Raw genomic sequence first — 15459 nt, 5'->3', positions numbered from 1 at the left:
GGAGAGAGGGAGAGGAGAGAGGCAGAGGAGCTGGAGGAGGGGGAAAGAGAGAAAGAAAAAGAGAGGGGAAAGGAGGAATAATAAGAGGGGGAGGAAGACAGAGGAAAGGAGAGAGGGCAGGAGGGAGGGAGGGAGAGACGCAGGGAGAGAGCAAAAGAGAGAGAGAGCTCAGCTTATGAGAGTATGGTTCAACAAAGGTTCAGAACCCAAAGTTATGTTCTAAAAATCTGGAAACTTGCTATAATTAAAGGACTCCGGCACAGATATATCATGCAAATTGTAATAAACATATGGAACATATTATTCAGAAAGAGATTTAAATTAAGGGTTTAAAGGAGTATAAAAGGCATCTGGTCTCATTTCTAGAAAAGGAGGTAGCTTCCAGAAGACATGATGTAAAAGTAAAAATGCAGCAGTAAGGCCAGTCCAAGAAAATATACCCATATTAGGTCAGAAATATTTTCTCCATGTAAAATTATTATCATTTTTCAAACATCTTTTCAATAGAAACTGACCGTGACAAATGCAAGAACAGTAAAATAAATCTTGGCAGGAACACTTGTGAGTTCATTATTTTATTAAGTTACCCTGCACAATTTCAAGACACAACATTCTTAATACTAGAAACACACTTAACATTAGAAAACTATTATCACCAAGGGGGAGGACTCATGGCTTTGTTGCATACACTATGAGAATTGGAATATACTTCCAATGGTTCAAATTGTGTATTTCTCAATATTATCTAAAAGCACAATTTACATTTAACTTGGATCAAGTCATTGTTTGGGCCACACTGTGTCATACACACAGATGTAGTTGAATGAATTGGGGGTAAATAAGACATATGCTTTCAAGACACATAGAGCACTGTAAATGCTGTGGCATTTATAGCAAAAAATATTTTCTTATTTCTTGAAAAAGAAAGAGAAATTCCATTCTACTATCACACTCCATTAGAATTTCTTCATAGTTACTTATTGGGAAATAAGCCCAATTTAGAGTTGCAGAAATGTAAGTTGTTTATGCAATTTATATTCTTGCTTTTTCACCTTTTTAATATACAGAAAAGTAATAATAGGCCACGTAAATACTCAAAATGAGGCAAATGCTTTGGGATAATTATGTTCTTGTTCTTTAATCAAAAACAATAGAAGCGACCCCATAGAGGGGCTTAATAAAAAATACATCTCAAGGGATATAAACCAAAATGTGTTTTAGTTGAGAGTTGACCCTTATAGTTCAGAACATGACCTAATAGGATATTTACATAATAATTACTTTTTAAGATTTTTTTGCTGATGTAATCTCTTATCTAGAAAAAAGATTATCAAAATTTAAAAATTATAAAAATTTAATCTTCAAGTCCCAAAAGTCCTATTATGCCAGGTGTGGTGGTGCACAGCTGTAATCCCAGCACTTGGGAGGCTGAGGCAGGAGGATCATTGTGATTTTGAGACCAGCCTGGGCTACAAAGTGAGCTCAGGGCCAGCCTGAACTGCATAGCGAGACCCTGTCTCAAAAAGACAAAAAAAAAAAAAAAAGTCCTATTATTCAGAGCCAAACTCAAATACCACCTCATCCTTTCTAGACCACCCTAGTAGGAAATGATTTCTCTCTCCTCCACTTACATAGCCCTAATATAAAACTCCTCTACTGCCCAGGCTGAGGTAATTCCATTAAGTGTTGGTCCCTGTGGTCCCAAGTCAACTGTGTTCTATATTGTTACGTCTCTAAAGTAGATAATATTATAGTTTATGCATATTCATTTATGTAAAAATATATGATCAATTACTGAATATTGTCAATTTCTCAGTCATGACATGATGCTGATAAATGAGGGTTATTTGGCATGTAAGCAATTAATCCAAGATATTAGACTTTGACACTCAGCAGAATGCAACCCTAGTCTAGGGATGGACTACTCCCCCCTGATTTGAGGTCTGCAGCTGGGCCCCAGATTAGTGTGAGATCTGTGAAGTATCTCAATGCATTAGAAAAAAGATTTAGGATTGTGAGGAGGTACCATCTGTGCAAACCGATAGAATGCGCAATTCTCAGGTGTACCAAGGTGCATGGACAGTCACTCTGGAATGAAGATCAGCTTGCTGGACACACAGACCAGGGATTTATATTTACTGAACATGAGGAAGACATTCAGTCAGTGGTGAACAGAAAGGAAAAAGCAGATGAAATGTCTCTCCCTGGAGAAGCAACAGTGCTCAGGACATGGGTGGAAAGAAGTGAACAGGAGACTAGTTTTGTTTTTCTTTTAAAGAAGAAAAATAAGCTCCCAAGGTAAGAAGACAACTTGTTTTCTTACATTAGAACAACAACAACAGTACCCAACAGGCTTGCACATATGGTCTTCTGACTGCCTTTCAACTAAACAGCTAGCCCACTTAAATAGAGTGATGGCATGGTCTCCAATATCTACTAAATGCAAAATATATATTTTAAAAAGACTATTACATGAGCAATGTTAATCCACTTCTCAATGATTTTGGCTCTCTGCTGGGTCTTGAGTTCTTTGCTACCCAGGATGGTGCTGACAACACATTTGGTGAGGGTGTTGAACTGAGAGATGGTAGCACGGATTGTAGGAGCCAGATGTTTGTTTTCCTTCTTATCCCTTTGAGACCAAATGCAGCCCAAGCAGTGGTGAGGCACCACCTTCTTAAATAGTTGCTGGAACAAAAGAGGAACTGACATTAATGACAACACACACATTTCATATGGCAAAGCACATCATCTGGGTCATCTATAAATCCGTATTTTATAAATACAAGAATAATCCTTTTCCACTTAATTTGCCATGTGGTATTCATTTCATCAGACAAAGGTAAATAATTAATATATTCATGGGTCAGAAGAGCCTAGGTGATCTTTTTAAGTCTACTCAACTAAGCAAATAGAACACAATGACCAAAAGAAAATTTAAATGACCCAAAACATTTTGACTTACCTGTCTGGCAAGGAAAATCAAATGAGATGTACCCCTGATCAAAAAAGCACTTAAGGTTATTTTAACCTCAAAATCATACCCTGGGGGATGTCCTGTGTACTTTCGATCATGAACTCTCCAGCAGGCAAATGAATGTCGCTGACCACCCGAAAACTGACCCATGAAAGTACGTCACATGCTAGACCCATCAATGTCCCTATTTCACATTCCTTAAAATAAAGAAAGTAGCATGCAAAAGGAAAAAGTATGCAACAACACACAGTAAAAAGAAGAAAGAGGGATTTGAAATCTGGTTCCCAGAACTTTCCTTCAAAATTATAATAAAATTTTCTGTCTTTTTCTTATATGTACTATCAATTGTGCAAACAACAACTATAAAATAGGTTTACCAAATTAGATTTTCATTTCTACAACAATTTAAGATGGGATACAGAGAGAAAAACACTAGAGCTTACTTACATAAACTACTGGTTTGCTTCTAAGACTTATTTGCATGTTCATTAGATGGAAACTCTTTACCACTTTCTTTTTTTTTTTTTTTTGGTTTTTCTCCGGTACCGGGAACCGAACTCATGACCTTGCGCTTGCTAGGCAGGCGCTTTTGCCACTGAGCTAAATCCCCAGCCCCAAAGTTAACCTTCTTTTTTTTTTTTTCTCCAGTACCAGGAACCGAACTCACGACCTTGCGCTTGCCAGGCAGGCGGTTTGCCGGTGAGCTAAATCCCCAGCCCCTCTCTTTGCCACTTTCAATACTGTTTTCTCAAAAGTAAGTTAATGCAGCTGGGCACAGTGACCCATGCCTGTAATGTCAACTGCTGAGAAGGCAAGGGCGGGGAATTGCAAGTTCAAGGCTAGCCTAGGCAACTTAGAGAACCCTCTCTCCCAACAATAAGGATTTTTAAAAGGGCTGGAGACGTAACTTGGGACTCTCAGGTTTAATCTCCAGTACCACACAAAAGAAAAGAAAAAGTAAGCACAGAAGAGCTAAAACCACTGTGATAATTCTGAATAGTCCCCTTTAACAATATTTACCAGGTAATATTGAACTATGAAATGTGACTGATATAATCAAACATGTAGAGCTAACAACAATATTCAAACTTCAAAAGTGCAGGAAGCACACATGGAAATGAGCTGCCAGGCACAGTCACATGTAGATTCAATGAATTTATTTTATCTTAACTTTTACTCTGACCCCTTTACAATCCTCCAAATAAACAGTTCAGCTCCTGAAATATTTATGACTCTAAAGGGAGAAAAATACCCACGGAACAGGGTAGATTTTGTTTCACTAGGATTAGAATTCTTATTTCCCTCTGTGACTCGAGCGCCAAGCAAAATGCGTTTTCACCCAGAGTTGCAAGAAGAGCTTAGGCCTGAATTATTCAGAAGATTGATTCGAGTGACATTTTAGCACTGCACTTACAGGCATAGCCTCTCTCAAAGATTCAAAAAGACTTCAATCACATTAGCCCCACTGCCCTTTCCGGGCCAGGAGTACTGTCACTGCCCCATGTTTTAAGCAGAAACACATCTAAAATAGGAGACGTACTGCTTCCAGGCATGGTGGCACACTCCTGTAATCCCAGCACTTAAGAGACTGACACAGGAAGATGGCAAGTTCCAGGACAGCTGGCACTACCGGGTGAGTTCAGGACCAATCTGGACTACATAGTGAAACCCTATCTCAAAATAAACCAAACAAACAAACTAGCTATGAACAAAAATATGGAGATTCCTCAAAAAACTAAAACTAGATTTGGGCTAGCTATTCCTCTTCCCAGAAGAGTCAAAGACATCATACTACAGTGACACATGCATACCAATGTTTATAGCAGCACAAATCATAATAGCTAAATCTTGAAAGCAGCCTAGATGTCCATCAACAGAGGAATGGGCAAAGAAAATATGATGCTTGTACACCATGGAGCACGACTGCCAAAAAGGATAAACTTGAGGCAGCTGTAGGAAAATGGATGCAACCTGAGGCCATAATGTTAAATGAAATAAATCAGATGCATGAGCTTAAATATAAATAAAGAGCAAAATGAAAGACAGATAAGAGGAAGTAATGACAAAGATCCTTTTCAGATGAGACGTGCATCAAGAGGGAGAGGGAAAGGAAAGGCGATTTTAAAAAAGAATTGAGATACGGTATACACATGGCCAATTTCCCGCGTGGAATGGAATCATTATGTAACGCAAACATGCACTGGTGAAAAATAAAAAGTGCAAAATAAAACCTACTGCATCCATGTACGTGAGCTGTTCTGCCACAAGATCTTCTGAGAAGCAGGTGAATTCCGCCGGCCCTGCACCCTCCGTCTCCTCCTCCTCCTCCAGGCTGAAGGAGATGGCGCTGGGAAGCCCATCTGTTCACATATGAAGAAAAGAAATCAGTAACTGGGTGCCACCAGATACGACTTTGCTTACAGAGTCAAACTGGACTCCTTCCAGGTCGAAGCAAGAGGGCTAACACTGCAGGAAATGCAAAGGAGAGGGAGAAAGCACAGTGAATCTGAGTGAAATGGAGGCCCAACCTCTGCTTGTTCTCAAATTGTTTATCAATTTCCTAGGCCTCGTGCTGTCACTCAACAAACTATTTCTAGGCCAGGTTTCATAAAGTTTAGAGAAACCAAGCTGGACCCACATTTAGGAGTAACACTCCTATCAGGTACCCTCATACTCCAGCACTGACTCTGGTAATTCCTATTGGCCAATGAGCAACTTTTAGCTGCTGGATCACCTAGAGTCAGAGGCCTGGAGGACTGGGCATGTAGGCAGGCCAGGCCTTGAGCGGGTGGGATGGGTAATTTAAGTCTTAAAAATGCTGATGAAGTCCTCAGAATTCTCAGAAACACTTAGCATTCTCAAAATATTCAGAGTTGCTTTTAGCTTTCACCGGAGGCTAAGTACACATGAAGTAGCAGAATAGATTTAAACTTGATTCACCTGAGCCTTATTATAGATAAATGCATCTATAAGCAAATTACATAATGCAAAGCCCAAAAAAGTGAGAGCAAATTACTACCCAGAACTTCAAATAAAAAATAGAAGAGCCTAGCACCTGGAACAGGCCCTCCAGTCTCAGTTTAGAAAGATGGGAAGTGGATGAAGTTAGACTGGCATCCCCAGCCTCCCTCCCCTGCAAATGTTCCCCAATTCCTGGGTCATTTCCCAGCCTCATGCCCCTTCAACTCCTCATGCTCCTTCCTGCCAAAGCTGTTCCCAGGGAAAATCTAGTTGTACTCAGTTATATCCTGGCAGAAATTTAAATCAGTGTATCACTACTGCCCCAGAATGTTTTCAGCCTTTTCTCTCTTTCTTTGTAGAATGGAAGGCATTTTTAGACATCTTGGATCACACTAGAGTGGTTTTTTCTAAGTTGCCTAGGGAACAGGGGTTCTGAGAATGGCCTGTACACCCTCTCTGTTGGGATAGCACATGGTGCCAGCCCTTTCTGCTGGTAGGAATGTGACGTCAGGACTGCCCTCTGATCCCAGAATTGAAGGTCTTGATGTGAATGGGGGTGCCTTATAACTGGAAAATATAGAGTCCCCTGAGTCTGAGATATAAAGCAAGCACCAGCTCACAGAAGAAGGCAAAACCCCATGATACAGAGGATGTTAAGCACTCTGATTTCATCACTGTTCCTCCGTATAACTCCGGTAACTCGCTCATTCAGTGGGGAAATAAGAAACGTGGGGTCCCAAGCAAAGGTTCAAAAAGTGTCTCTCATCCTTCTTGACAGCTACTATATAAGTATATCCTAATATACTTGGAGCAGTGCAGAGGCTGGCCCATGTTAGCCAAGAGGTGTATGAGCTGAGGTTTAGTCTTCTTGTTCACTCAGCGAACACCTGCAGTAGGACAGTATGCAGCTAGAATGCTGGGACGCATGAAGATGGCATGGTCGTTTCTCTCTGGGGCTCAGTACACGCTTTCCCCGTTCCTGCTTTTGACTGTCTTCCAGAGATAAGTAAAAGCTTAACGCATCGTTTTCCTTTGAAACATATAAAAAGCTTGTTTTTGTCCAAGTGAGATTGGGTAAAATAAGCACATCAGAACCAAACTCCTCACACTCCTTTTCAATGATGACTCCTGTACTTAACAAGCAGAGTTTAGAGCTTTTTTGATTAAAATTTTCCAAACTTAGAAAAAGATTCATTCTTGGGCATTGCCTGAACGTTTTCGTGAGGTCAGGCAGTCTCCATCTCCCCTGCCTCAGCCTGCCAAAGGGACTCTGCCTTCTAGGCCCTGGGTTGGTGACAAGAAGTGACTGGTCCCACCAGTTCCCCAATTAGGCATGGAGCCAGGGGCAGTCCCAGTGGGTAGAGCTGGGCTCCAGCAGCATTTTCCACTGGAGCACAAAGCCAGGGGGAGGCCCTGAGGGGACTGAGGTCCGCAGCTGGAGGAGTGCCCCTGGTATCCAGCATTCCAGGCAGATGAAGTCATCAGGGATACAAAGCCTGTGGCAGGCAGCTTCTAATGATGCAATCGCCCTTCCTCCCCTATCTGGTCCCACATGCAGAAAAAATTCAACAGGTAGTGTGTGAATTAAAGGTTACTGTATTTTCTTTGGAGCTAAGGCAGCTTCCCTTATCTGCGTGGAGGACTTGTTTCCTTTCTCTCACTGAGGAAACCAGGCATGGCTTCAGGGAAATGCCAGCTGGAGGCTCCAAGTGGGTCAGCCCCCATGGCAACCATCGCCCAGCACCCCACTGAAGGGATCAAACATCACGCTTTAAGCCTGACCAAACCTCTTTCTTAATTTTGACAAAGCCTGATAGTTCCAAGCACCCCATGACCTACAGTGCGAGCCTTTCCTTTGTCCTTGAAAATAGGAGGTCAGTTCTTCCAATAGGAAAAAACAGCCTCACAAACTTCCTTCAATGAGGCCATTAGAAACGCTCAATGACGGTAATCTGTGGTGTCAGGGAACATATAACGGTGGTTTCTACCGTGAAGGAGAAACACCTTTCATGCTTTTGTTAAGGATGGGGGAGGGTAATTTTTTCAAGATGAGCCACTTATTATAATTATTAACACATATTAATTCTACAGATCAATGGGATCCATTGTTAAATTTCCATACATGCATAAATTGTGCTTTTAATTTCTTGCCTGCTAGATAGGGCTGGTTGTTTACGATGGGTTTATATTTAATTGAAGGACGACCTATTAGGCAGATCATAAAAAGCAAGTTCAGGGGCTGGGGATTTAGCTCAGTGGCAAAGCGCCTGCCTGGCAAGCGCAAGGTCGTAAGTTCGGTTCCCGGTACCGGAGAAAAACAAAAAAAAAACAAAAAACAAGTTCAGGTTCACCATGGCACATCCTGACAAGGGACTTAGAAAGGAAAACCTCTTCTTGGTAACAAAAGAAATCCTAGGAAATAACTTCTCTGAGCCAGTTTCAATTTCATCTATAAAATGAAGAAGCCAGAGTAGGTAGTCTTAAAAATCCCCCCTTTTTTGTTCTAAAACTTTAAGGCTCTGAAATTAGCACTTCCTTTGGCATGATGGTGCCCGCCTGTAAGCCCAGCATTCAGGAGGCTGAGGCAGGAGGACTGTGAGTTCAAGGCCAGCCTGGGCTACATAGTGAGTTCAAAGCTAACCTGAACTACATAGCAAGACCCTGTCTCAAAATAAAATAAAACATGAAATTAGCGCCTCAAAAATTTTATGCCCACACCGGTTTTCTAGCAGCTTGTCCTGAGGCCACCAGGGTTCCTTGTTCAGCCTGTAAAGAGCAACCTCTGTGATGCTGAATGAGAATCCAGCTTTTTACTCGAGACCAGAAAGTACTCACTGTCAGTTTCCACTTCTTGCTTCTGAAACTGCTCAAGAAGATTTTGTGCTCTTCTTTCTGGGTCAGAGCCTGGCATCACCCTTTTGAGATAACCCAGCAGCTTCTGTAAGCAAGGAAAGTGAGGCGGCTCTCGGAAGTCTTCTGCGCACTGGTCAAGCCAGGCCCTCAGGATTGAGGCGATGGCGCTGAAAAAGAGAAGTAGAGAATGACTGCACCCAACAGGCTGTGGGCTCAAAGCAAGGCCTGCACATGGGGGCCTATTCCAGCTGTACGCGGGGGAAAACATGGTCAGTGGTCAACACATAACTCACCTACGAGTTCCCGGACACAGCAATAAATTCAAAGTGATTCAAAACAAGCTTTATTATTTTCAGTGGTAGCTAAAAAGGAGGGATGGTCAAGATTGATAAAGTTAAAAAAAAAAAAAGGAATTTGAATTTTGGAAAAATGCACCCAGGGCACAAAAAGACAATCTGAGATCAATACAATCTATATATAATGGGATTATATGGTTTCCAATTCTGGACTCTCCCAAATCAAAGAGACAAAATCTACCTCAGTAACACTTCAGGAGACAGCTGACCACCAGTGGGTCACCCAGGCTTAGAAAAGATAAATGAGCAAATCTAATTTTGCAAAGCTCACCACACCTTCACTGTGAGCACCAAAAATGTCCACATAAAACTGTCCTTTTGTTTCTCAAATTACCATGAGAAGAATGTTTCACATGGGAGAAATAGGGCAGAGAAGTTAGGTCTTTGAAGGCTACTAGAGAAAAACTTGATAGGCAAAATCATTGCAAAGGCGGTTTCCTCTGGTGGCTCCACAGGTTCCAGGCTCCATGCAGGGTCTACTTTGAGCAAAACAAGGTTCCAAAGCACCAGGAGACAGGGTCGTAGTGTGTGCACAGCTCCTCCAGACGGTTCCCACTCACGGGGGTGCTGTCTTCAAGTAAAGGGCAGCCCCTCGCTCAAGGGAAGAGATACACAAATGACAATAAGGATAAAAAGGCTTGAGTGCTGTTATCCTAGGTTTCATACTCAAAGACTCCCAGCCACTTCTGAGTCAAGCGCATGGGTTGTGTCCCATAGAAAGGAACAAATATTCTGCCTTCCTAAAGTTTGCCTGCATGGCCAGAGCATCTTCACGGATGACAACAGGGGCTGCACACTCATCCATGTATATACGATTGACAGACACACAATACTGTGTCTTAGCTATAGACCTAGCGGACCGCAATTTTTCCAGTCAAAAATTTTTTTGCAAGTTTTAAAATTACCATTATTATTTAATTGTACTACACACTAATTAATAAGCTATAACTGGACCAAAAGTTATTATTATCCATATATGTGAAACTGCAGCCTATGCTTCCACAGGTATATAAGACTTTCACACCAAAAAGCTGGACTATAGTCAGAGCATAAATATGACTAATACATTCAACACTTAACTTTTTGAATCAAAATATACAGTGAATACAAACATAGAGTGAATTGACATGGCAAATGTCTTTCCTATTGTGTACATAATTCTTTCTCTAATATGGACTAGAAGCCATTTGGAGCCATAATATTCAATTATCTAGATCAAAAGTAGATGACATAAAATCATCAAATAAAAGTCATAGAAATAATTCAATACTGGAAATCTTTATCCAGATTAAACAAAATTATTAAAAATACTTTCTCTATTTCCAGAAAGCTTGAAGAAAGTAATCTAGACTCTGACAGTAATTGAAAACATGAATAAAATTAAATTAATGGTCTTATTTTGAAGGCCCTCACATTGTATTCATTATTTCTCCTTTCTTCACCAAAACCAAATATTGTGAATTAAAGAAAGTGCTATCCTAATATTTCATTTTACAAGCATTATGATATTTCCTGTGAATAATTTCCTTCTTTCTGATCAGCAGTGAGCCGAGAACTATGATGGATACATAAATGGGTGACAGAACACGGGTGACCAGAACTTGGGGGAACCTAACATTTGCATACAGCAGGCTGACTCCTGCAAGAAGAACACATGTGCATTTCTCAAAAGAAGGATGAACTGATTTATTTAATTCCTAGCATTCACTAAGAATATCAGTGAGAAGATCTCTCCCAGTGATGCTGATGAAGACACAAATATGGGTAGGCAAAAATTCACATCATACAATAAAAGTCAAAAAGATCATTGGTTTAACAATTAGACAGACAACCTAATGACCCTTCAGGGTTTCATAACAAAAGAATTCTCACACTGAAGTTCGAAATTACAGGTTAAAAATCAGTGATATTAATATATCATTTACTTCTTAATTATTCTTGGTTATTGATTTTGAAGTTATAAAACTCGTTATTACAAAAATAGTATGTTTACATGTAAACCCTCATTCTAATCCTGTCCCCATGCCCATGACCTGTTATTAGTTTGGAGTATATCCTTCCAGACTTTTTAAGGCAGGGAGTATACCCTTTCTAGACACATATTTGATTATACGTAGAATGTACACAAATCCAGGCGTGGTGGCACATATCTGCAATCCTAGCACTCTGGGAGGCTGAAGCAGGAAGAAAGCAAGCTCAAGCCCAGCATGGACAATGTAGCAAGACAAGAAATAAAAAAATAAAAGGGTTGAGGATGTAGCTCGATAAAGAGGTCCTGGTTTCAATCCCCAGTACCACAAAAATAACAGATATATAAATCAACATATTTTTTCCTCCTGTGAGCAGTATGTTATAAACATCTTTCTGCTCACTACCTCTAGATCTCCCATATTGTTTCTCTTGACTATAGTGTTTCAGGGCACAGACATGCCATAATTAATTTCAGTTATTCTACCAGTAGGCAGATATTTAAATAATGTTCAGGTTTTCACAATTCCAATTATACAAAGTGTATCCACGTTTACACCTGTGTTTGTCTGTGAGTTGTTCTGCAGGGCACGTTTTGTAGAACTCACATCCACGGAGAGCCAAGGCCTCGGAGGTCTGAGGGAGTGCTGAGGAAAAACTCTGGTTGGGATCAGACCCGAATGTAGGCCCTCACTCTTGCCTCCTGAGCCTGACACCTCCAACTAGCTCTGGTAATCTCCTCAGTCTACTTTCTGTGACAGGGCCTTTGCCAAAGAAGGCATTGAAAGTTCACTACAAACTCACATACTGCTATTTGCCAGAAAAAGCATTTGTCACACAAAAGAAGGCCACAGGAGGAGGAGGAAGAAGAAACAAAAGAAGGGAAAGACATACACAAGCAGCATGAAAAACTGCAAGGCAGACCCCTGCCCTCCTAATCGGCAAAGTGTTTCTCAGCATGCCAGGGAGGGAGGCTTTCTGGAAAGGCCTGGACCCTTGCCCAAAGTTCACAGTAGCTTTGTGTTTGCCAATGCTGGGAAGAAACTTTCTGTTCTTGACGGAATGAGAAGCAGATACAAATGTGAAACTTTTAAGATTCCACAAAGGAAAGCAACATCACAACATTGTGACACAGAAAGCACATTTATAGACAATGGCCTTCTGTCATGCTCTGCCTGGTTCTCCTCCTAAGACCCAACTTATACTCCAACCAGGTCTGAACAGGAGGACATACAGAACATTACAGGGAAGTCACAAACACACAGGAAAAGTGTGACTGCATGAATGTCAGACTAGAAAGTCACTTGGCTCGATGCACAGACCAAGAAGGGAGACTTGGAGAAGGAAAACCTGATTTCTCACAGGGAAGAATCAAACAAGTCAGTTAACTTCACTGCCTCCTATCTGGAAAAGACACACAAATACCTGCTGCTTCTGATCCCGAGTAGTTGTGACTTCAAATGACACAATGTCAATAAAGACATTTTTAGATACCCGGACAGAGACACAAGTGTTATCAAAACTACAACTAGTTTACAAAAGTCACAAGAGGAAGGGACTGAAAAAAGTAAAATGGCACAGTGAAACCAATCAGTACTCATGGAAATCAAGTCAGGAATTTGCCCGTTATCACAGAAGGACACAGAGTGTAAACCACATCATAACACGTGTGGCTCCGGGCCTGCAGGAGAAAGGTAACCCACGTGAACAAATACACAGGAGTGGGCACACACACACACACCCTGAGGCATGCTCCCTGGGACAGACCAACTGAAAGCTATGAAACTGTAATATTAACTATGAAACATGACTGTTGAATGACCGAGAAGACTGAGGAAATAATTCCTGAAACCATATAGAAATATTAAGATTGTGACACAGCCTACCTCAGTAAGGAGAAAAGCCAGCATAATCTTTCATGGCTGCAAAGCAACTCCTCAGACCCTGGGGGGTGTTAACCCCAAGTAGGTATGGGAGGCAGGTGGGCCGGAGCAGTGGGCAAATATGACAGCAGCAGGGACAGCCAGAGTAGTCCACATTGCACATTCTTGGCAACATGCAAGGTTTGTGGCGTGTGGGGCATTTCCAACCTACCACAATGGCCAACAGGGAAAGAAAGACATCCTCAGATTCTGAATATGGAACTCCCAAGCCTTTTCCTTCTGGAAAACAGACTATTAGGGAGAGTTAGTTCACAGAGTAAACTAATAATTAGAATGTCCTTCATTGTTCATGTTCACAAAATCTTATTACATAAGGAGGGTCACACTAGAGGTGTCCAGGGTCCCTTGGAAGCATTTAACTTCACAGAGAGCCAAGCTGGTCAAGACTTCAGTGAGGGCCTTCTTGAGGACATCAACGCTGAGACCTTAATGATAAGTAGGAGGCACCAAGGGAGGACTCCACAGTGCAAGCACAGTTCCTGAGGTGAGAGACAGCCGACACTGAAGGGATGTAAAGAAGACAACATTAAAGTATGGAAAGAGAGAGGAGGGACCCAGGGCAAGGTGTGCAATACTCACTGATTTCTTAGCCAATCAAAGCTCACACTTCATGACAGCTCACCGAAAGGTATGAGGTGCCTTGGAGCCAAGGTACATGGAAGAGTAGAGAAAAAGAGCACCCTGGGAACCTGCAGGTTCATGAGGAGAGCCAGGGCGCTGAGGTGAGCATTAAAGCCGCAGTTATACAAACCGCAGATACTTAACAAACGCAGTGAGTTTGGGGAACTGTATTTGAGAATAATAAAATTCCACAGGTGATAAAATACTCTGGAATGAGTAAAACATTTAATAAAATTTTTCTATGTATAAAATCATCCTCCCACAATATATATTTGCCAAGCCAAGACCAAAAGAACAACTCTGTCCATTCAGAGCTCCTTTCTCTCCCCTGAAATCTATTTGAGATAATAATTTATTGTACATATTCATCAGCAGAAGATGTGACATGGAACTTTATTTTTAAAGCAGCAGAATGTTTTTTCTATTTTAGAACATTCTCCAAAGCTAGATCTCATCCTGTAGATAATGAAAAGGGAAGAAGAGCTATGTTATTGAAGATCTATGGGCCTTACAAGCACTGTGGCTATGGCCTTGGCCAAGCCTGAGGGTGGGATCTAATGCGCTTGTCCCTCAGGCAATGAAGGCTAAGTCAACCTCGACCCTGCCTCTGAGCTGGATTCTCCACCTGGTTCCTCTAGTCACGGTGCGATGCTCCTCTGTTTCAGGAAAGGCTGCCAAAGAGAGTTTGCCTCTGAGACTCCAGCTAGATGTTTTTCCTGATGAGAAAGAACAAAGGAAGGTACAGAGCCTTTTTTCATTCTCTCTTTTTTTTTTCCAGAAAGGATGGAAACATTATTATTCGACTTGTCAAGGTCGTCTTGCAATGCCTTCTTGTACTTTCTCTCTCACATTTGGCTATTAGTGGAAAAATAAGGATTAGACTGCTGGGAGAGGAAGTGGAAGAGGGACTGAGATAGGGCCAAAGAAATAAATGCCAACAAAGCCAGGGTAGGAGACAAAGGTAGGGAGCAGTTAAAGAGGAGAAAAAGCTGCAAGGCAAGGAGGAGGGAGAAAGACTCTGAAAAGGAGACTCACAGAAATACTCAGAAAATGTGACGGCCAGCAGCAGGATGAGATGAGCCTGAAACCAATTACCCGAAGTCAAGGTTACTTACACATCTGCCTTTCATTCCCACACTGAGCACCTAAGAAAAACATTTTCATTTTTATCAGAGGGGAAGAAACAGAGGCCATATACTGCAGAGGTTAAGGCGTGGGTTAAATCCAAGCTCTTTCACTTGTTCACTGTATGAACTCGAGTATGTTCCTAACCTCCCATGTTCCTCATCTGTAAGTTGTAATAATAATAGGCAGGGTTATTAAAAGTGAACATAGTAATTATCCCAGGCATTATGCCTATTAAGCAGTCCATCTCATCAGCTATCATTACAAACACACATCGCCCCTCACTGAAATTATCTTTTAGGAGCCTCGATAACTCATTTTCCATAATCCTAGCACTCTAGGAGGCTGAGGCAAGAAAATCACAAGTTTGATGATGATCTGGCCCGGGCAACTTAGACACTTAGTGAGACCCTGTGTCAAAAAATAAAAAGGGCTGGAGATGCAGCGCAGTGCAAAGGCTCTGGGCTCAGTCCCCACTGTGACAAAAGCAAACAAACAGACAACAGACAAAATCAATTTCCCACAGTCCAAGAAGGGGGTTTCATGTTATAAATAGATCTCTATTTAAAATAAATTGTGGAGGCCTTCTATGCTTTCACCATTTGAAGGCAGTTTCCACTGGTAGCGTCTGTTGCCACCAGGCACTGAGAACAGG

The 15459-nt window shown here is 41.5% G+C and overlaps 1 protein-coding gene across 4 annotated transcripts in view; it reads right to left on the bottom strand.

Moving 5' to 3' along the window:
• Nucleotides 1–15459, bottom strand: part of Rgl1 (ral guanine nucleotide dissociation stimulator-like 1) — a 251401-nt gene that overhangs the window by 36085 nt on the left and 199857 nt on the right. For all 4 annotated transcript variants that reach the window (XM_005375044.2, XM_005375043.2, XM_005375046.2 and 1 more), the window contains 3 exons: nucleotides 8774–8958; nucleotides 5213–5337; nucleotides 2473–2688 (listed from right to left, as the gene is read on the bottom strand). In XM_005375044.2, coding sequence (XP_005375101.1) covers nucleotides 2473–2688; nucleotides 5213–5337; nucleotides 8774–8958 — 526 coding nt within the window. The remainder of the gene's footprint in view (nucleotides 1–2472; nucleotides 2689–5212; nucleotides 5338–8773; nucleotides 8959–15459) is intronic.

The sequence above is a fragment of the Chinchilla lanigera genome, unplaced genomic scaffold (genome assembly GCF_000276665.1).
Source record: "Chinchilla lanigera isolate Chin_1 unplaced genomic scaffold, ChiLan1.0 scaffold00005, whole genome shotgun sequence".
Classification (NCBI taxonomy): Eukaryota; Metazoa; Chordata; class Mammalia; order Rodentia; family Chinchillidae; genus Chinchilla; species Chinchilla lanigera.
The sequence above is the reverse complement of the archived record's forward strand: the minus strand, read 5'-3'. Positions and strand labels throughout refer to the sequence as shown.